We start from the raw sequence: 22,221 nt of genomic DNA on the forward strand, positions 1-22,221 counted from the left end.
CTGCAACTCCTGTCACTCCCCCGATCCTCTCTCCTGTCTCAAATATGCACTTATTTCAGTATATCGTCCAGACACTACAGTGATAAGTTCAGTATAGGAGCCTGCTTACCTCAGCCATCTGTGCCCCTCTGATCCATGCTCATTACACCATCTCCCAGCGTCCCTTCTCCACCTGTCTCTCTTGGCATGCTGCTTCCTGCCTTCCTCATACCATCACCCTGTTCCTTGTTGTACCTCATTAAACCTGGGCGATGGTTGCTCAGGTCAGGCCCTCTTTCTGCCTCACTAGAGCAGCTTTTCTTCATGGCTGCAGGGAACATTCAAACCACCCCCCTTGGAACTGCTGCTGCCCTGGTCCCTGTGGAGGAGGAGTAAGGGGCCAAATATACCAAATGAGGCCGTCCGCTCTGTTCTTGCTTATCTCTTTGGCCAGTTTCTGGTATGTTCTGGGAACCGTGGAGCTTCTGCATGTTCGTAGAGCTCCGGCTGGCAAGTGATTGGGCCAGGGGGTTAAAGTTATTTAACTGCATGGAAGGAGAGGAAGGATCATACTGGGAAGAGCTTCCCAATCAACTCTAATCGGCTGCTCATTTTAGCACCCTGAGTGGGCGGGCTTGGGAGATACCACCTCTTATTTTTTCCCCAAATCAAAAAGGAGTGAAGCCCAAGGCTCTGTCTACACTACTATGTCTATGTGAATAATGTAGCTAGAGTCGAGTTACCGTGGGGGACTCGACTGTGGGGGGTCGACGGGAGAAAATATCCCATCCACTTACCTTACTCTTCTTGTCAGGGTCGACTGGAGAGCGATCTGCAGTCGATTTGGTGGGTCTTAACTAGACCCGCTAAATCGACCACTGGTGGGGTCGATCTCAGAACGTCGATCCCGGCTGTAGTGGAGACCTGCCCCAAGAAACCCAACAGGCCATCTGAGCCACACCCAGAAGGAAGCCAAGCTGGAAGAGCCCAATGGTGTATTAGGGGACTGGAGCCCAGACAGCAAACATGTCATGGTTTGAACTCTTGCATGATCTACTGAAAGCTCATTTTGTGGGCAGAACTTGGAAAAGTACCAGAACCTTTCTCTTTCCTTTTCCAATTTAATCTCTGCACAATCCCTTCCAATAGCACAAAGAATGTGAAGCAAAAATTCAGTTTAAAGGATAAACCATGACTCTAAACCCACACCATTGATCGGTGTTGATTTCAGGTCTATTCGTATCTTTTAGGCTTCATAACCTCTCTAGCAAAGAGCTCCACCGGCTGATTGTGCATTGTGTGAAGAAGTACTTCCTTTTGTTTGTTTTAAATCTGCTGCCTATTAATTTCATTGGGTGTCCCCAAGTTCTTGTGTTATGTGAAGGAGTAAATAGCATTTCCTTATTCACTTTCTCCACACCGGTCAAGATTTTATAGACCCCCCAGTTGACTCTTTTCTAAGCTGAAAAGTCCCAGTCTTTTTAATCTCTCCTCATACGGAATCTGTTCCATGTCCCTAATCAGTTTAAGTTGCCCTTCTCTGTACCTTTTCAAATTCCAATATATCTTTTTTTGAGATGGGGTGTCCAGATCTGCATACAGTATTCAAGATGTGGGCATAGCATGGATTTATATTTTCTGTCTTGTTCTTTAATCCCTTTCCCTGTTCGCTCTTTTGACTGCCATTGCACATTGAGCAGATGTTTGCAGAGAACTATCCACAATGACTCCAAGATCTCCTTCTTGAATGGGTAACAGCTAATTTAGACCCCATCATTTTGTATGTATAGCTGGGGTTATGTTTTCCAATGTGCATTACTTTGCATTTATCAACATTGAATTTCACCTGACATTTTGTTGCCCAGTCACCCAGTTTTGTGAGATCCCTTTGTAACTCTCTGCAGTCTGCTTTGGACTTAACACCCCCTTTGGCAGTGTAAAGGGGCATTAAAATTGGTGCCAATGTACTGGACTTAGTGTAAATGAGGATCAGACTCTGAGAGTTTTGTTAAACTGAGGCTCCAAGGCTTTGTCTCTTTGATGGTTATTTTGAATCTGATCCTTTGAAGTGATAAGGGTGTGGAATTCAGGGTACTCAGCAGCTCTGAGGAGATGGTTAGCAACTTGTAGGACTGCGTCCTGTATCTCTGAATCAAAATATGTTTTTTCACATCAGATCTGTTTTTTCAGGATATTCCCACACCCATAACAATTCTATGATATAAACACATTGAAAAGGAGTGTAGACAGTAGAACATATGAATCAGAATAAAACAAGATGCATGCGTAAAATCAATGTTATGTTAAGACTCAGGGTGGTAGTAAAAGTCTATCTGCTGAGAGTAGAATAGGCTCTCACAGAGCTTTTGGCAAAAAGCCCAGCTGAGCCCAGAAAACATTCAAGATTTTCAAAAGAGAATTTTCTGTGATTATGACCAAAAAACCCACATTCTGCTGTAATCAAAGCCTGCGTTGTATAACCACCTTATCAGCAAATAGATGGCTGAGCTATTAGTGTTATTCCAATGATCAGGCCATAGAATGATTCTTCTCAGATTCAATACCACTGATTGTTTTATAACGTTTTGCATTTCCCAAACATCTCATACGCAAGAAAATAGTTATTGTCCTAGTGCTGCTTGTGCTGAAATTTACATATCAGAGGAACTGTCCTGAACTCTCAATTATACGTACTGAAAAGCAAACGGAAACCAGCCCATCCTTCCTAACTTAAGTTCCAACAAAATTCATTGGAATATTAACTACATCAAGTCTCACAAGCCTGTAAAGTCTAAAATCAGCCATTTGGAAATGTGATTAGACTCTGATCCAAAGTCTGCTCCAGTGTGTTGCTCTAGTATAATTTGTTCATTGTTTCAAACCAGAAACAGAAGACAGCAAGACTATCAAAACCACTGACCTTTCTTTGCTAGAGTATTATTGGGTTCATATTTCTCAATCAGTTGTTGAACTTGCTCCTGTTTCATTGGCGGATAAAGGATTTCATTTAACCGTGGATCACGTTGCTTATAATTTATAAACTCCATCATCTGATCAACAGTAAGGTATGGTCTGCTCTTGGCACCGCTAGAGAAAAATGATGGTTAAAAAAAATAAAAGAAATTAGAATATTTTCCCTTGCAGTTTTGTTCAATGGTTTGCAACTTCCCATGGAAACAGAAACAAGATTCAAACTACCAGGCAACAAAAAAATATGTTCTGTTAAGTCTTCAAACTCATTTACTTTATGACTAGATATGGCAAACTTTCTTTATTAAACACCTATCAGTGAGAGGGCTCAGCATTGTTGATGTCAGTGAAAGACAATTAGGCCAATGCTGAGAGCTTTTGAAAATTCTACTCCTAGATTCCTGGACAGGACATACTTTTTAAATGAGAGGAAACGAAATGCTGTATTACTGAGCCTGTTACCTAAGTTCCATTGGCATTCCAGGCCTAACTATTAGGTTTTTCTGTTGGAGGACAGAAGCCCTGATTTTATTATACGATTATTTGCTTGGTTTACAGTGCCCTCAAAGAATGCTAGGGACTTTACAAAACAGGCAAAAAAAAATAGATCCCAACCCAAGGAGCTGACCATCTCAGGCTGCGATCCTGCAACAGGCTTTGTGTAGAGGGACCTCTGAACACACCTAGGGCCCCAATGAACACCACATGAATACCAGGCACTGTGATGTGCCTGCATGCATGCAGGATTGGTGCGAAAGGAGATTACTATATGTGGCATTTTCAGAAGCATTTATTGGTGGCCTGACTGTGTTCCTATTGCAATCAGTGACAGTTTTTCCATTAAGTTCAATGGGAAGAAGGTTGAGCACTTTTGAAAATGTCACCCTATCGGTTGGGGCAGAAAAAGATGAACAGAGCAAGAACACACAGGTTTCAAATATAAGCTCATGAATTTGCTTTGATGGCTCTTGGGATGTGTCTTAGGTATCTTGGGAACTAACATCTCATCCACGTGGCTACCATCTTGCCCCATTTTCTTGCTCCACTGGTAGTAGGAGAAGAGGCTGTGTTGGAGCTGAGAAGTACAGTGACTCTTGCAGGAATAGCCATACCACCACATGCCATTGACTGCTTGCTTGCCAGGGGCCAAATTTAGCTCTGGAGTAAGCAGAGTAAAACATTTTGTGAAATCAAGGAGTGTTGCATCTACTTAAGCTGGGGTTGCATTTATCTCCAATAGTGAGACAGCAGGTTGCTGCAGAAATAGTCAATATCTTGTAGAGGACAGAGCTGTACATAGGAACGCCAGTGAAACCAAAGCAAGTTTTTTAAGCCTGAAAGGTCTGTGAGGTTCACCAAAGAAACATAAAACCGTACTGATCCAATCCCAGAAAAAGAGGATGTGAAAAAGTTCGGCTAAAGTTGTATGGCTTTCAGGTGTTTAAGAAATTGAAAATATGAAATGACAAAAGCACAGCTGTTTGCAAATGTAATTTACGCTGTAATGAGGCATATGATCTCTAACTGCATCATGCATGAATCCTAAATGCTATTGCATTCTTATTCCAACTCCTTATTAGTCTTCAAGTGGTTTCTATACACTGATATCTAATGCCTGTTCTCATGCTTATCACTTCCTCTCCTTTTTTGTCACTGAAGCTTAAACTATCATAATACATATTGAGAAACAAGGCCTGGCAGTTCTATTCCTCTCGAAATAAATTACTGTAAAACTCTGGCTATTACAAACAGTGACTAAAGCTTGGAGGAAGGAACTTTTGATCTACATTCACCTTCTAGGTTAAATAACAATCCTTCTTGACATGGAAATCTGTTCCTGGCAGTCGTTGTGATGCTGTAGCCTAAATAACCTACTTTGCCATCACTACCAGAGAAAATCAGTGGAGGAGGGGAAAAAAAGTGTCATTTCTTACAACTCAGAAAAGATGTGGTCAATTTCAGGCCGAGGGCAGAGATTGTTTAAGAATACTCTGTATGCTTCTGGGGTGAAGTCCTCTTGAGGGATTGAATCATTCTGTGAAACGGGGGAAAAAACACTGAAGTAAAGAAATAGCACATTTTGTTTATAAGCAAGTCATTACAAGATTATTTCCCTTTGCAGAATAATCAACTCTCCTGAATAACAGAGCAGTTTTAAGAATATAGCTTCTGACAAAAAGTAAAATGATCTGTTTCAATAACTGGGTGATTTGTTGTATGACTATGTCCTCCCTTAGACAAGATTATCTTTTACCCTATGCACCCATGCAGAACTGTAAGAAGACACAAAACTTTCCCTTCTTCCCCTATGTGAGTTACCCACAGAATGGGTGAAGGAGCAGCCTCCATGTAGCTGCTAATTCCAACTCCACACAGGTGCGCGGAGAGTGGTTAGGGGCAGGGAATGGGTGGAACCCAGGCTGCTCCTCCCAGCCTTCCCAAGGGGAAACAAACTGATACTTTTATAGAGCTGCAACAGGTTACTTGACTCCTTGGAGCATGTGAAGAACCAGGGAATGAATTGGAACCCTGAGCAAAAATTAATACCCTGGTCTTGTCCAAGGACCGCACAAATATTTCCCGCTACTTACTCAGGACACACGGATAAAATATTCTTCTCCTGGAAAAGTCCTATGGAATTTAGCTTTTCTAAAAGTTTTTGTTCATTTGTTTGTATTAACATCCAATATAACTTAAGAGAAAATACTACAGAATTCTGCAGAATGGTTCCAAAACCTATAGAAAGAAAGATTTTTTAAATTTTATAAGTCTCTAGAGTAAAGTATATAACTCTATTTTTACATGCTATTTTTATAATCTCTATTATATTCTTCAGAGCTTTTCCAGAAGAATAGGATTATTGTGTTTGCTTTTACACATGGGGTATTTTATTACAGTACAGAAGATTTGAGCCTTATTGCGATTGGCCCTTTCATGGGACTCAGGTGGATGCAAGAGCTTTCTTCCTAATTGACACTTGTCTAAGAGCCCATCCAATCACAGTCCTTGAGCTCAGCGAAGAGCAGGGGCTGCTCCCTCCATGCACCCACTGGGGCAGGGAAAACGGAGAGAGGAGGTCTAAATAATGATGCAAGCCCCAATGCAGGCCAGTAGCTTCACACGTTTTGACTTTTGCCTTTGCATCAGTCCAATGAGCTCTTCCGAGAAAGGAGGACGACATGCAAAATAATTACTGTGTAGAGGAAACCTCCTAAGGAGCCAGAACAAAACTGAAAATGCAAAAATGTGGAACAGACATATCGAAGACCTGATCCTGAATTCCTTTCATGTGAGCCACCCACATGGAAGGCACTGGGGGTTTGGCCTGTGGAAGGACTACAGTATCAGGTGACACTTCTCCATACCTCCAAACTAAGTACATGATTCCAATCAGTGAGAAGAAAGTGTTTTGGGATCGGATGCAAAGCCATTTCCCTGGAAATGCTGCTGAGCCCACTTGTGTCAGAAGCAAGCCGCTGACAGAGGAAATCATTGCTATTATTTATTCTGCTGTTTAGCACTGTTGCCAAGGGAACCGGAAGTGTCTATTCAAGCTTTTGTTAGAAGGAAGGGAACTTTTCAATATTTTTCTGCTAAAAATGTGCCATTGGAGTGATTGTCCCCACCTCCCCTGCACTAGTGGGATCCATCCAGCCCCAAAGGGAAGTCACCTGTGGGTGTTTGTATCAGAACCACCCCTTGATGTTTCTGCTGGGAGGGGGTACATCCAAAGCTCAGCACTGCAGGCTGCTTAGGAGATGTGCTGACTTGTATATTCCCCACTGTCCTGGCCACACCTCCTCCCTACCCAAGGTACCCACGTTTAGGGTTGGATGGCTCAGGAGTCTGTGACAAAAGAGGGCTTTCCACCACCCAGGCGCCTGTGCCCTCAGTTATAGCAATAAAAGCCCAAGCTCAAAGCTCCTTGGCTCTGTGGCACGGTGAGGCTCAGAACGAGACACCTCTCTCCCCACCATACACTTGCCATGCCCCACCACATGTGTCCGCCTCAGACCCTGTAATCCTCCAGTCAGTTCCATGCAGTGGGGGCAGCAAAAGTGCCTCAAAATAAGCCAATTATACAGACAACCACAAAAAAAGTAACGTGTTTTTATATGCACATACAGTTGCTGAGGGAACTGGAAATGTATCTCTCACGCACACGCACACAGCTATTTTCATTATGCTTAACGGGCTATTCATTTCTTCCCAACTTTTTTCATTTTTGCTTCCTTAGGTTTCCTGAACTGTTCCTTCCTGCTCTCTGGACACCTTTCCATCAGCAGTTTGTGGCCCAACAACCACCTTCAATGCATTTTCTATTATAAACACCTAAGTTGGGTGTATTAAACAGTCCTCAGTGTCATTTTTATAATTGCAAGGGAGCTAAATGTGGCTGCAGGGCTGAAGGGCAAGTTTGGATCTTTGAGGGACTGGGATGTTTTCCTCATCTCCTTCACAAAAGCCTCCTCTTTTCAACACTCCACTCCTACAGCATCTGTGTAATGGCCCCCATTCTTGGGATTTGAACGGTTGTAGGCCTCAGATGCTCGAAAGTGCAGAGGAAGTGTGTAAGCCACCACTCAGGATGTGTGATGTGTCCTTGTCTGTCCCCAGTACACAGAGGATGTAAGTCTGCTATAAATACCAGTTAGCCTGGAGCTTTAGCACAAGCTGTAGAGACTCCTACTTTTAGCTCTGCAGATCTCTAGTTGAATCCCTGCTGTCAGCCAAGATGGAGGCCATTACATAGCAACAGGCCCACATTCTCTGGGGGACAGAATGACCAGTGAGTTAAATCTCCTTCTGTTATATTTGTCACTAGTTATCTTCCCCACTTATCCATTTCACTCTTCTCAGTGGTGAGGTTCCCTCCTACATACTACCAGGCGTTGGTGCACAGGCATGCAGCATTTTGATCAGAACACAAGTCCAACCAGAATGTGGCTTTGGACAATCAGTGCCCAGAGTCATACTCTAGTTGGAATCAGGGCAGATGGAAAGTGAAGTAGAATCAGAATATACAAAAATCTATTAAAACAACCAAACCCACTGCTGAAATGGAGGCTAATCCTCACCAAGTTCATATTCAGTGCAGCTGGGATGGAGGTGTGGGGGTAAAACGTGGCTACAAGGGAACTGTCCATCTCCCCTAATCCCAGAGGTGACCAGAGGCCAAACCAGCCCCCGCAACATAAGCTAGAGCAGCCACCTGGCTGCTCAAAATTATGCTGGCTGGAACAGTCCAACAGTCCCCTAAGTACCTGACATAGCTAGAGCATGGAACACTCCAGCCTCACCCAGACACAGGAATCCCCAGCTGCCCCTTTAGAAGCTGGAGTGATAAAAAAAGTGACTTGAATTGGGACAAAGATCTGACCCAACGGCTTTGGGTGAAACCTTGTTGACATGCACAAATCCCCAATGCATTGTGGGGACACGTGCACAAGGACAATCTTTTTCGCTCCCAAATTCAGTGATTGTTTCAAGGGCATGTTAATAAGTATTCGCCTCCCCAGCACGATGGTGGCGCACTGGTGCACTACTGAGTCACAGGGAAGAGAATCTAGTGATCACCCAACACAGCTTCCCAGGCCACCTAGAGTTCTGCCTCCAATCAAAGAACTGATCCAAACTGAACCTGTTTAGCTGGTGAGACTGAATGAGATCATACCCTGAAGTGGAATTGCTGGCTGTATGTGATGCCTGCTTACAGAGTGTAAAGCTTTCTCGACAGCTTTTTGGGGTGTCTTTTTTTCTGGATTAAAAAAATCAGTGGTTTTTCACTGATGGGTACAAAATGTTTTATGAATAACCAAGTTGGACTTTCTCATAAGTTTGCTTACATTGTGTGTGACAAATGGAGACTCAGTTATTTTCTTTGTTAATGTACATTTGCGTTTCTATAGCAAGTGGAGAAAAGGCTTCAAATGAACTGATTCAGTCTTCAGACGTAGTGACACCTCTATTTAACTTGAAATAGTGTGGGGCACAACACATAACAAATAATGACAATTCTTGAAAAATACAGTTCTACAGAGCTGAGGAGCGAAAAGCTCTTTACACTCTTTGTTTTGGCACACTGTAATATTTCTGAATGCTTGTGTGGGCATAATCTGTAGGCAGTTGCTACACCTAATTATGGTTCTTAGAGAGAACCAGGCAGAAAAATACCTTCCCAGTGGTATGCGCAATGTCTAAAAAGAATTGTACCACAGCTGACAATAGGCATTTTCTCCCAAATCTGACTGCTATACATTCGTAAAAAAACAGAACAAAGAAAGGCTGTCTGCAGTAAAGCATGTAGCTCAATTTGCATTGCGTCTGAAAACTCGCTAGACAATGGATAATTACAATATGCCATTGCTTCACTAAATGAGTAAGTATTTCTTACAGGGGCAATTTTGATATCAGTGCTCTGATTACTGAGGGTCTTTATATTCCCATAGATTTCCATTCCTATTGGCTTTAATGGGAGTTTGAGAGCGCTCAGCACTTTGCTGGATGGGGACCTTTCCTGATGACCAGAGATCTGCGTTTCTGTCCCCTTTTGCATATAATTTGGTTCAAATTCAGAAACGCATTTGAATTTCCATCCATTTACGGCCACAACCATACAAAAAGCCATCGATGCAAGCCGCTGGGAGGAAATAAAGTATGAAATGTACATATTATTTATTTACCACCACCAGTGTGCAGGGGTGGCAGGTTTGTATAATTTTTGGTGCAGGTCCAAGTCCCACCCCACTTCCACACCTGCTTAGGGCTCTGGGAGGGAGTTTGGGTGTGGGGTGCGGGCTCTGGACTAGGGCACGGGGTTGGGGTACAGAAGGGGGTGCGGGCTCTGGGAGGGAGTTTGGGTGCAGGAAAGGGTTCAAGCTGTGGGAGGGAGTTTGGGTATGGGAGGGGGTGAGGGATGCGGCGCTTACCTCAGGCGGCTCCTGAAAGCAACCCGCACACTCCTCAGGCAGCAGCTCCTAGATGGTGAGGGCCAGGGGTCTCTGCACACCGCTGCCCGCAGGCACCGCCTCAGCAGCTCCCATTGGCTGCAGATTCGGTGCTCGGAGCGGGGAGTTCCAGGAATGGCGCGCCACGCGGAGCGAGGGCAGGCAGGAAGCCGCGTTAGCCTCGCTGTGCTGCTGGTGGTGGTGGCCGAGGCCCCTAGGCCCTTTTTAATCGCCCGGGGGCGGCAGACGGGAATGACAGATGCTCTGGGGGGAGGCGTGCGAGGGCAGCGGGGCTGGGGGAGAAACCCGGCCCAAACATTGGTGGATCCGGGCCCTGTGCTCTGAACATTCCTGGAGCACAGGCACCCCGGGCCCATACAATTCGCCGCCCCTGCCAATGTGCTCAGTATTGCACATGACCCAAAGATAAAGACAGGAGATAAAAGCTTGGCCCAAATAGCTTCTACAACCTAAGAGACAATTTTAGACACTCGCTGAGTTTGGACAGCAAAATCCTCATTGCCAGAAATATTTAATATATTTTGTCCCTTTCAACATGCTGGCCTGAGAGCTAGCCACATATCAGTGGAGTCACCCACAGACCTTTTGTCCTAAGCTCTTTCTGCGTTCTCTGAACAAACTGCCCTGCTTTTTGCACTGCAGAAAAACACGCCTTGTTTCTAAATTTGCAGTATATTTGGCATTCAATACTGTTTTGTTATTAAGGCCCTCTGTTCATTTCAGGCACTGACCATTTATGATTCGTCTGGAATCCCACTTGCTTTTGCAGCACCTGTCTCATTCCCCTATTGATTTAACAGCACAACAGCTACTCAGATGATAGGATTCAATAGCCAGGGTATTTTATTTTGGAGTGAATATGTATATTCGTGGCCCGTTTTTCCTGCTCAGTGGAGTGTAGAATACAATCTCCATGGCCAAGGTTTTCAAAAACAAGTGCCCAAAGTCAAGCTACAAACGTCACATCCTGAAGCATGGTCGGTTTGCCGAAGTGCCGAGCACCTTTCAGCTCCTGCTGACTTCAACCAGCCTGGCTGAGATTTTAAAAAATGCCTAGGGGAGTCGGATGCCCAGTTGGACACCTAATCCCCTCAGGCATTTTTGAAAAATTCACTCCCCTGGCTTCAGTATTTGCTGCTGGATACTCAAAAATGTGGAAAATCAGGCCACAAGCTCTTAAATTCATATTTAGGCACGTCAATAAGGACTCAGTCCTACAAGGGGCTGAGCACTCTGACCCAGCACCAGCAAAGCACTTGCGTCGGTGCTTCACTTTAAGCACACGGATCATCGCCTTGACTTTCATAGGACGACACATATGCTTCAAGCTAAGCACATGTTTAAGTGATTTGCAGACTCGGGGTGAGAGTGCTCAGCACCTTGCAGGAGCGAGCCCTTATTTCGGTGCCTATGTATGAATTGAAGAGCTTAATTTTAGGCTTTTAGGGCGAGATACCCCTTCCTATTATTCTTCCACAGCAGCATAAAGGGACTGTTAAATCTCTGTGCCAGCTGGAGGAGAACTCCCAGGAACTAAGTCAGATAGCTCCACATTGTTTTGGGAGGCCCCTTCCACAAGCTGCAGCATTAGGGGCATGGCAGGGGCAGGGGCTGGGCCTGTAGTCGACGCAGCCACAGGAGTTCTGTGCAAAGATGTCACCTGTAGGCAGTTCAGCTCAGACTACAATATCTTTGGGCTGGGGGAGGGATAGCTCAGTGGTTTGAGCATTGGCCTGCTAAACCCAAGGTTGTGAGTTCAATCCTTGAGGGGGCTTTATAGGGATCTGGGGCAAAAATTGGGGATTGGTCCTGGTTTGAGCAGGGGGCTGGACTGAGGTCCCTTCCAACCCTATGATTCTATGAACTTTTAGGCAGTCTCCTAAGGTGGAGGCTATGACTACACTACAGCTTATGTTGGCAGGGGCGTGAATAAAGCATCTCCCCCAGCGACATAAGTTACATCGACATAAGCACCTGTGTGGACAGCAGGAGAGCTTTTCCCACTGACATAGCTGCTGCCGCTCTTGGGGGCTGGTCTAGTAAAGCTGATGGAAGAGCTCTCTCCCGTTGGCAATGCGAGAGGGCTTGCATTGGTGCAGCTGCACTGCTGTAAGCTCTCCAGTGTAGCCATAGCCTAAGTTACATGCCAGGGGCCATATCAGCTCCTGACACAACCTAGAATCAGGATGGTGCAAAAGTGGCTTAAACCCACCTAAGCCCCTTTCCCCCCCAGGGCTGCAGGGTTTTTTTGCTGTGCCTTAGGGGCTACTACAGTCTCTTAGAAGTGCAGCACAAAATCACACTCTCACTTTGGAAAAATCTCAGCCCATGAGTCCTACGCTTCCCTAATGTATATCGTAAATATCCTTTCTACGCAGTTTGGAGAGACATCTTTGGAGGTTTAGAAAATATATACAAGCACACTCATCTAGCGTTCTGGGTGCTCCGTCAACTTTTGTAAAAAATATACTAAATGAACAAATTCCACTTTTCCAAGGAGGATTGCATGCTATTCACATACCTCAATGAGAGACAGTATCCTGTATTAGTTTCAACTTTACCTTGTTCTAGTCTAAACTTTATGTCTAGAGGACACAAGATGGGTGAAAATATCACAGAAATTGGAAGCTGAGAGCCCAGAATTCTGCTTGTTTAAATAAATGGGAACACAGGTGAAAGAGCAGAAGTCAAAACAGTCAAATTTCCCCTTAACTCCGTGGGATTTGCTCTTTCCTGGAGGATTTGGTCATGGAACAGTGTTTCTTTTAAAAGATTTTATTTCCAGGATAATCAACTGAGTTTTCCTTACTGCATGTAACACATCATTTTTTGTCCTGAACAAAAAGATCTACCTTATACTATGAATAATTGTCCAACTAGTGTCCCGGCAAAAAATATACAGCAATCTCTAGATAAAATTGACTATTGACTCAAATAAACAACAGAAGGAGCTTGTGGTTTCCTTCAAGCATTGTAACAATGTTTATGTTTCTTTCAGTGAGAGTTAAGAAATCATTTTTATCCTTATTACCACTCAGTAAACGGATACATTAAATCAAATGAGTTAAAAAGCATGCCTCGGAGATTCTTGAATATCTCATCTTAAATGCTAACTGCACTGCCAATTAAATGAAAAGCAATCCTGGAAACAAACCTCAAACATATTTCTTTTTTTAAGAAACAAATGAGAAGGTAGAAAACCAATCACATATCTGCTGTGTGTGGTAAAGTATATGGTGCATTATTTTCACAATCAGTTTAGATTTCCATAATCTTTACATACGTTTTGCAAATATTTACATAAATTGCTTGCAAAAAGCTCCCAAAGCCTCTTTCCATCTTTTTAGATCCATTTTCCCCTAGATTTCTGAAACATCTGAGGGTCTGATTGAACCGGGGAAGATGAGATCTTTGAGGATTGGCTTGTGGAGTTTTGCCCTGTTGCTGTTCTGGGGCACCAGATTTGCCCTTCCCGCAGGAATCAGCTGTGGAACCAGGTCCCAAAGACAGTCTGGGTGCTCACAAGAAGTCTGGGCCTTCTGCAGGCCAGCTCTGTGCTTCTGCAGCAGACCTGTCTCCATTGAAGCTAGGCTGCTAGAGACTACCTTGGTGGCAGCTGTTCCTGGCATCCCTCTGTTAAAGTGGGGTCTCTTCAACAGTGAAGAGACTACAGGCTTACCTTCACTGCAGAGTGAGCTGGAGTTATCCACACCTGAGTTAACTCCTCTTTAGTTATCCTAGCTCAAGTGAGAACAAATCACACACCAAACACCACTGGAGATGCACAAAGTGTTTGAATCTGCAGCACAGAATGAGTGCATTTACACCTGGGTGGGAAACCATTTCCCCATCCTTCGAGAGTTACTGAGATTTTGGATTTTTTCCTCCATTCCGAAACGGGATGAAAAATTAAAATCTCAAAAATTTCCATCAACTGATCATCTAAAAAATTGAAAGGCTTTGATCATTTCAAAATGTTTCATTGAGATTTTGACTTTTTAAACAAAATAACATTTTTAGTATACATTAACTAACATTTTGAATAAATTAAAAACCTAAACTTTTCATTTTGAAAACATCAAAATGGGATGTTTCACACTGCTTTTTCAAACTGTTTTCAAATTGGGAGATCTGTCCATATCAACCCTTTCTTGTGAACAGCTTCGGTTTTAACACATTGGTTTCTGACATAACAATGCTTCGTCAGAAAATTCCCAACGCCCTCTAGCTGTATTAGCAGTGCAGAATGATTGTATTAGCAGAGCAGAGTAGCTGTGTCCGTAGTAGCTAAGTGTTAGCTGTACTCAAGATTTTACCCATGTTCCCAGGCTCACTAGCTCACTTAACTTGACCTAGAGATTAAGTGTGTGGGCGGGAGTCATGTTCTGTGCAATGCTCCAATTATAACTTGAGCTAACACTGCAGTGAAAATGAGTCCTGAAAGTCTGTAATAGAGTCAGTGACTGTGTTATAGTCTCATGGCATCTCCACAAAGTATGGCACACAATCCTGTACCCTTCCCTCCAGCTCACTTACACTTCCTTCAGTTCCCTTCCCAACTCCTCAGCAAAGATACTCAGACTTGCAGAGAGCCATCTCTGGAATCCAGGGGTATCTTCTGTGCAGGAGAGGAAGAGCCACTGGCTGAGGGCCTGTTTGTTGGGCAGGTCTCAAGGGGCATGATCAGCCCCTGAGAAAACACTGCTGGAATCAGCTATGATTTGGCAACACTTCAGAGCAGGCCAAGAAAATATCTGAATGCTTACCCTGGCAGATGGAAGGCTACAAGCTTCTAAAGCAGTCTCTACTCGCTTTCTGTCAGCGGAAAACAAGCGGTATATGCTGCAAAATGGAAATAAACAAGCAGAGATTTGTTCAAAGGCACATCACACTTTTCTGTATTATATGGATACAAGCTGTGCATGGCTAACGGACTGCACAGCAAAGTGACTTTTTGGGAAAACTTGTGCATTCATCCTTTGTTTCATAGCTAGATCTTGAAAACAGAAACACTTTCACAAAAAAACAAAAAGAAATCAAAATATTCCAATCAGATAAACACTTAACATTGGAGGCAGGGAGTTGACGGGGAAAGTAGTCATAGAAGGGACAGAAAGGGTGAGGACAGAAAGAGCCCTGAAAGGGGAGATCAGTTTCTTTCACCTCTAGGTCACTGGTTCAAATCCAGCCCAGAATGGTAGTTATCAACACTTATTACCATTTGTTGGGTGCTTAGTGGCATATATTAAATAATTTGGGTGATGTCAGCCCATTTCCCAGCATTCCCACCAAAAAAGCCATCATCACAATGGGTATCTAGCATAGTTATAATGGCTCCCAATACCTGTAGCATTTGAGCACATCATAATCTTTAATATATTATCATCACAACAACCCTGAGGTAGGGAAGTGCTATTATCCCCATTTTACAGATGGGGAACTGAGGTGCAGACAGTCTAGGTGACTTGCTCAAAATCACACAGGCAATCTAGGATGAAGAAAGGACTTGAACCTAGGTTCCGAACCAGTGGACCATCCTTCCCTTTTGGTATTTTAACCGGGTGGTCTTAGCATCAGATACAGAAGTGCAACCTCCATAGACTTCACCCACAGCCCATGAAGACAGAGCGGGCTCCTGCCCCCCAAAAGTGGTCTGGTTAGCAAGGGGTGGCGCACACTGACACAGCAGTGAGGAAGCAGCTCGCACTGCCAGCGGGGCTATATGCATGCTGCGTGGATAAACAGATTTCAGTCAAAGGGGTGACAGTCCAGCACCATTCCAAAGATTAAAATCACACTCAAAAGTCTGAAAGATCCGATTTAAGAACAAAGGAGAGAAGAACTTACCTCTTCAGAGGAATACGTCCTTCTGGAGTGACTTGCAGCTTCAGTTTTGTGTAACTGTAGAGAAAAAAAACACGGGGAATGTCTTTTTCTTTTTAAAAGCTTTTCAAAGACTCTTACAGCTCAATCCTATTGTTTCTATCAGTCTGCGAGTTTTACTCGCTCATTTTGTACTGTCTGAAAATCTTGCAGGACATCATTAACAAACATCGCTGGTGAGTGAGAAACGTCGCCTGCCTTCATATGGAGCAATGCAAAAATCAGCAGTACACATGAATACAAAACAAAACCCACAACACTGACATCGAAAAACTCAGAATCAGAGGTTCTCTCTGCATTGGAGATGGAACATGTCATTCCCAGCTCAAGGAGATGTGCCCATGCTACCTCTGATCAAGCTGGTGTGGTGTAGCTATGCTAGTGGGCAGGGCTAGTCATCTTAAGTACGTGTTTAGGGTTTTAGATGGGATAATATTTGGGGTAGCTAGCCGCTGTGGCTACATTCAGCAAGCTAGCTCTCACCAAGCTAACATGGGTATGGTCTCCGCGATACAACATCTAGATCCAGAGATGACGAACTGTTAGATTAGGAATGGAATGGCTGAGCTAAGATTCCTGCTAAGCGAGGGTTGCTCCCTACTGCTTTGTTGAGTCCATGTTTAAGTAATGGACCCTTCCATCACCTCCTTTGGAAAACTATTCTACAGCCTGATGGCTTTCTCTGCTAGGAAAATTTGCCTGATAGCCAGTCTAAATTTTCCTTTGCTTAATTGCATCTCGTTACTCCTAATTATAACCCCCTTTAAGCACCCTAGAAATAATTCCTTCCTTGAGGCAAATTGTGGGCCTGGTGCAGAGCTAGCCCATCCCAGGGAGAGGGGAAGGAGAGAATATGCCTCAGGAGGTACAACTTCTAGTTCACTGACGCACAGGGATACTGAGTAAGCAGCCCCATTCCTGGAGATGGTGCAGCCTGTTCCCTATGCTGTGCCAGTCCCTCTCCACGGGCTAGTAGGGGGCACACTCTCTGCCGAGTGCAGGGATTGTAACTGTCCCTGGCCCACCCCACTGCACACCCGTGGAAGAACTAGAGATAATGTGGCCCTTGGTCTTCATATCACTAGTCAGACGAAAACAAGTCAAACCACAGCCAATTAAACATCCTGGCAGCAGTGAGAGCGTGAAATCCCCTCTAGCCAACATAAGCCAGCTCAAAGACTTAGAATCAATGTGCTAAAGAAGTCTGACTATCAGTCTGGCCACTTCACTCGTGTCAGCCTGAAAGCCTTGTGTGATGATCAAATGGGTTAAAGTCTCACTAGTACTTTTCTGGTGGACAAATCTATTAACTATCTACCAAAGGTGCCTACATACAGGCAACTAAGTGCACTATGTGGACTGACCTCTTAGAGTGTATTTATATCCCAACCCTCACAGCTTTACCCATGCCATGCCTGTCGGAACATCGGGATAAGAATACATTTCTTTTTTTCCAAGCTATGCACATCCTCACTCACACAAACAGGGTCTGATCCAAAGCCTGAGGAAATCAATGGGAGTCATTCCATTGACTCTAGCGGGGATTAGATCAGACCTTCCTTGGGACTTGCCCAGCTGAGTAAGGGCTACTTGCATAAGGATCTATCTACCGCATCAGCCCTTTGTCTGAAAATAGCAGAGCTTCTGGGGTAAGCTTTTTGGTTTAGGGTTTTTTGTTTGTTTTGTAACATAAAGAATATAATTAGCATCCCCACCCGCCCTCTTCTAGGTTTGGCATTTGCAAGATCAGAACATTAGCAGCACTGTCAAAAACAGAGCAAGTTCTAATACTCTAGCCTGTGTAATAACGGAGAGGTGTTTTCACAAATCCTTGCCTTTAGAGATATACCAAAGAAGCCAGACTTCCTGTGCTACACAGTACTGCCAAACCCAAACGTTACAAGATCATGTGACTGGCTTAAAAATCACAAGCATTTTAAAAATATGCATACATTTGGGGTTCTTTTTCATTGTCTTCTGCTTTTGCAGCTTTACGGGGTCCTGAGTTCACATATATGAGCTTTCCTGTGAAACCAAGATCATAGAATCATAGAATATCAGGGTTGGAAGGGACCTCAGGAGGTCATCTAGTCCAACCCCCTGCTCAAAGCAGGACCAATCCCCAATTAAATCATCCCAGCCAGGGCTTTGTCAAGCCTGACCTTAAAAACTTCTAAGGAAGGAGATTCTACCACCTCCCTAGGTAACGCATTCCAGTGTTTCACCACCCTCCTAGTGAAAAAGTTTTTCCTAATATCCAACCTAAACCTCCCCCACTGCAACTTGAGACCATTACTCCTTGTCCTGTCCTCTTCTACCACTGAGAATAGTCTAGAACCATCCTCTCTGGAACCACCTCTCAGGTAGTTGAAAGCAGCTATCAAATCCCCCCTCATTCTTCTCTTCTGCAGACTAAACAATCCCAGTTCCCTCAGCCTCTCCTCATAAGTCATGTGTTCCAGACCCCTAATCATTTTTGTTGCCCTTCGCTGGACTCTCTCCAATTTATCCACATCCTTCTTGTAGTGTGGGGCCCAAAACTGGACACAGTACTCCAGATGAGGCCTCACCAATGTTGAATAGAGGGGGACGATCACGTCCCTCGATCTGCTCGTTATGCCCCTACTTATACATCCCAAAATGCCATTGGCCTTCTTGGCAACAAGGGCACACTGCTGACTCATATCCAGCTTCTTGTCCACTGTCACCCCTAGGTCCTTTTCCGCAGAACTGCTGCCTAGCCATTCGGTCCCTAGTCTGTAGCTATGCATTGGGTTCTTCCGTCCTAAGTGCAGGACCCTGCACTTGTCCTTGTTGAACCTCATCAGATTTCTTTTGGCCCAATCCTCCAATTTGTCTAGGTCCCTCTGTATCCTATTCTGCCCTCCAGCATATCTACCTCTCCTCCCAGTTTAGTATCATCCGCAAATTTGCTGAGAGTGCAATCCACACCATCCTCCAGATCATTTATGAAGATATTCAACAAAACCGGCCCCAGGACTGACCCCTGGGGCACTCCACTTGACACCGGCTGCCAACTAGACATGGAGCCATTGATCACTACCCGTTGAGCCCGACAATCTAGCCAACTTTCTACCCACCTTTAGTGCATTCATCCAGCCCATACTTCTTTAACTTGCTGACAAGAATACTGTGGGAGACCGTGTCAAAAGCTTTGCTAAAGTCAAGAAACAATACATCCACTGCTTTCCCTTCATCCACAGAACCAGTAATCTCATCACAGAAGGTGATTAGATTAGTCAGGCATGACCTTCCCTTGGTGAATCCATGCTGACTGTTCCTGATCACTTTCCTCTCATGTAAGTGCTTCAGGATTGATTCTTTGAGGACCTGCTGCATGATTTTTCCGGGGACTGAGGTGAGGCTGACTGGCCTGTAGTTCCCAGGATCCTCCTTCTTCCCTTTTTTAAAGATTGGCACTACATTAGCCTTTTTCCAGTCATCTGGGACTTCCCCCGTTCACCACGAGTTTTCAAAGATAATGGCCAATGGCTCTGCAATCACAGCCGCCAATTCCTTTAGCACTCTCGGATGCAACTCGTCCGGCCCCATGGACTTGTGCACGTCCAGCTTTTCTAAATAGTCCCTAACCACCTCTTTCTCCACAGAGGGCTGGCCATCTACTCCCCATGCTGTGATGCCCACCGCAGCAGTCTGGGAGCTGACCTTGTTAGTGAAGACAGAGGCAAAAAAGCATTGAGTACATTAGCTTTTTCCACATCCTCTGTCACTAGGTTGCCTCCCTCATTCAGTAAGGGGCCCACACTTTCCTTGCCTTTCTTCTTGTTGCCAACATACCTGAAGAAACCCTTCTTGTTACTCTTGACATCTCTTGCTAGCTGCAGCTCCAGGTGCGATTTGGCCCTCCTGATTTCATTCCTACATACCCGAGCAATATTTTTATACTCTTCCCTGGTCATATGTCCAACCTTCCACTTGTTGTAAGCTTCTTTTTTATGTTTAAGATCCGCTAGGATTTCACCGTTAAACCAAGCTGGTCGCCTGCCATATTTACTATCCTTTCGACACATCGGGATGGTTTGTCCCTGTAACCTCAACAGGGATTCCTTGAAATACAGCCAGCTCTCCTGGACTCCTTTCCCCTTCATGTTAGTCCCCCAGGGGATCCTGGCCATCTGTTCCCTGAGGGAGTCGAAGTCTGCTTTCCTGAAGTCCAGGGTCCGTATCCTGCTGCTTACCTTTCTTCCCTGTGTCAGGATCCCGAACTCAACCATCTCATGGTCACTGCCTCCCAAATTCCCATCCACTTTTGCTTCCCCCACTAATTCTTCCCGGTTTGTGAGCAGCAGGTCAAGAAAAGCTCCCCCCTAGTTGGCTCCTCTAGCACTTGCGCCAGGAAATTGTCCCCTACATTTTCCAAAAACTTCCTGGATTGTCTATGCACCGCTGTATTGCTCTCCCAGCAGATATCAGGAAAATTAAAGTCACCCATGAGAACCATAGCTAAAAACTTACATTTTAGTTAAATGAAAGCTGAGATTCTCAGCTGTGTTCTTTATGTAAAGCTTCAACTGTTGTGATGGTATCACAAGAATGAACAACACTGGTGTTATAACAATTCTGACCAATCCTGATCGGGATTTCTTCCCCCAGGACTTCTCAGTATGTTTTATGGAACACCCGAGCACACACCATTTTACCTTGTTCTATAGCCACAATTCTTCCCTCCTCGAAGGTCTGGAGGTTATTCCTGCTCCATTACTGGCTAGAAGGGCTGCTACTGAGAGATATTACCATCCTCAAAAGCTAAACATGCTACTTCAGTGGCTCACTGCTGGCTCTGAGAATGATAGATCCAGGACTTGAAACCAATCCCAGGTCTCCATGTCAGCCCTGGTTAAGCCTTTGCTATGTACTCCAGTAATAAAGGCAAAACTGTACTGCACAATTACAGTATAACAAAGACAACAGAGATTTAAATCCTAGGTGCCTGTTTTGTACACCACAGTCTAACCCTATTTTTCCTCATGTGACCTGATCACAGGAAACCTGTTCAGTCATTTTATTAATACACCCTGGACATTAAAAATTTGGATGCCAAAGGGAGGAAAATGCCTCTATAATTCAGCTCTACTGCAATCATTTTTAAATTGGATGACATGATTCTAATAGGACTATGATCACCACTTTATGCAGGACTGGCATTATAATAGGTGGGAAATGTTTAATCTTCAAAGTCAAAGATACCTTGAGTAACTCTGATTTGGCATCTGTGCTTAAGGGTCCTGGAAATCCTGCAGCACCTAAGTGAGCTATTAAATGGTGAAAAAATAAAAGGCATGGAGATACCATGCTTGCCTGCTATTCTACACATCTTAGAGTTGTAGCAATTTGTGTGTCCTTGTACATACACACACATGCTGTGCTTCCCCTAGAAGCAGTGCATCTCTGCTCTGTCCCCAACACAGGGTTGTGTCTACCATGCGCAATACAGTCTAGTGTTAGTAGTTTATGAGCTAAGAGCTGAAAGAGGAGGTTACTCACCAGTCACTGGAGGTTCTTTGAGATGTGTGGTCCCTAACTGTATTCCACTGTGGGTTACGCATGCACACCATTAGCCTGGAGTTGAAGAATTTAGAAGTAGTGTCTGCTGGTTTATGCATGCGCCCTGACTTGCCTTGTGCTTCTGTCCAAGGGGATAAAGGGCAGGGGCAGGCCAGCCATGTCTCCAGTTCCTTCTCCACCATGAATCTGACAGATTGGAAGCAGAGGGGAAGGAGGACGGGAAGTGGAATACAGATAGGGACCACACAACTCAAGGAACTTCCCATTACAGGTAAGTCACGTCGTCTTCCTCTTCCTGCCGTGCCAAAGGAGTTATCCACTGCCGAGTCCTGCACCAAGGCGTAGTGTGTTGTGAACGTGTGGACAGAACTCCACATGGCTGCTCAACATACATCTATCAGAGGCACATCTTGAAGGGATGCCACAGTCATTGTTTGAGCTCTAGTGGAATGAGCCCGTACCCTCCCCGTGGGGAGAGGTTGATTTTACAGCTGTTAGCAGAGTTTAATGTAGCCAGAAATCCATTTGGAGATTCTCCGGGTAGAGATGGTGTGTCCCCTGATTCTCTCTGCTACCTCAGTAAATGGTCTAGGGGACTTCCTGATTGTTTTTGTTCTCTGCAGGTAAATGGCCAAAGTCTGTCAGACGTCGAGGGAATTGAGTCTATGTTCTTCTGTGGATGTGTGCGGTTTCGGGAAGAAAACAGGTAGGTAAATGGATTGGTTAATATGAAATGGGGAGACCACCTTTGGTAAAAATTTCAGGTATAAGCATAAAGAGACCTTATCCCTGTGGAATACTGTAAATAGCGGGTCTGCCCGCATAGCTCCAAGTTCACCGACCCTTCTCGTCAAAGTGATATCAACAAGGAAGG

At 44.5% G+C, this 22,221-nt stretch overlaps 1 protein-coding gene across 10 annotated transcripts in view; it reads right to left on the reverse strand.

Annotated features, from left to right (window-relative positions):
- The window catches only part of PLCB1 (phospholipase C beta 1), a 653,791-nt gene that overhangs the window by 205,812 nt on the left and 425,758 nt on the right, over nt 1-22,221 (reverse strand). For all 10 annotated transcript variants that reach the window (XM_073339660.2, XM_073339659.2, XM_073339667.2 and 7 more), the window contains exons 6-9: nt 15,765-15,818; nt 14,684-14,759; nt 4,884-4,984; nt 2,900-3,066 (exon numbers count right to left, since the gene is read on the reverse strand). In XM_073339660.2, coding sequence (XP_073195761.1) covers nt 2,900-3,066; nt 4,884-4,984; nt 14,684-14,759; nt 15,765-15,818 — 398 coding nt within the window. The remainder of the gene's footprint in view (nt 1-2,899; nt 3,067-4,883; nt 4,985-14,683; nt 14,760-15,764; nt 15,819-22,221) is intronic.

This window comes from Lepidochelys kempii, chromosome 3, assembly GCF_965140285.1.
Source record: "Lepidochelys kempii isolate rLepKem1 chromosome 3, rLepKem1.hap1, whole genome shotgun sequence".
Taxonomy (NCBI): Eukaryota; Metazoa; Chordata; order Testudines; family Cheloniidae; genus Lepidochelys; species Lepidochelys kempii.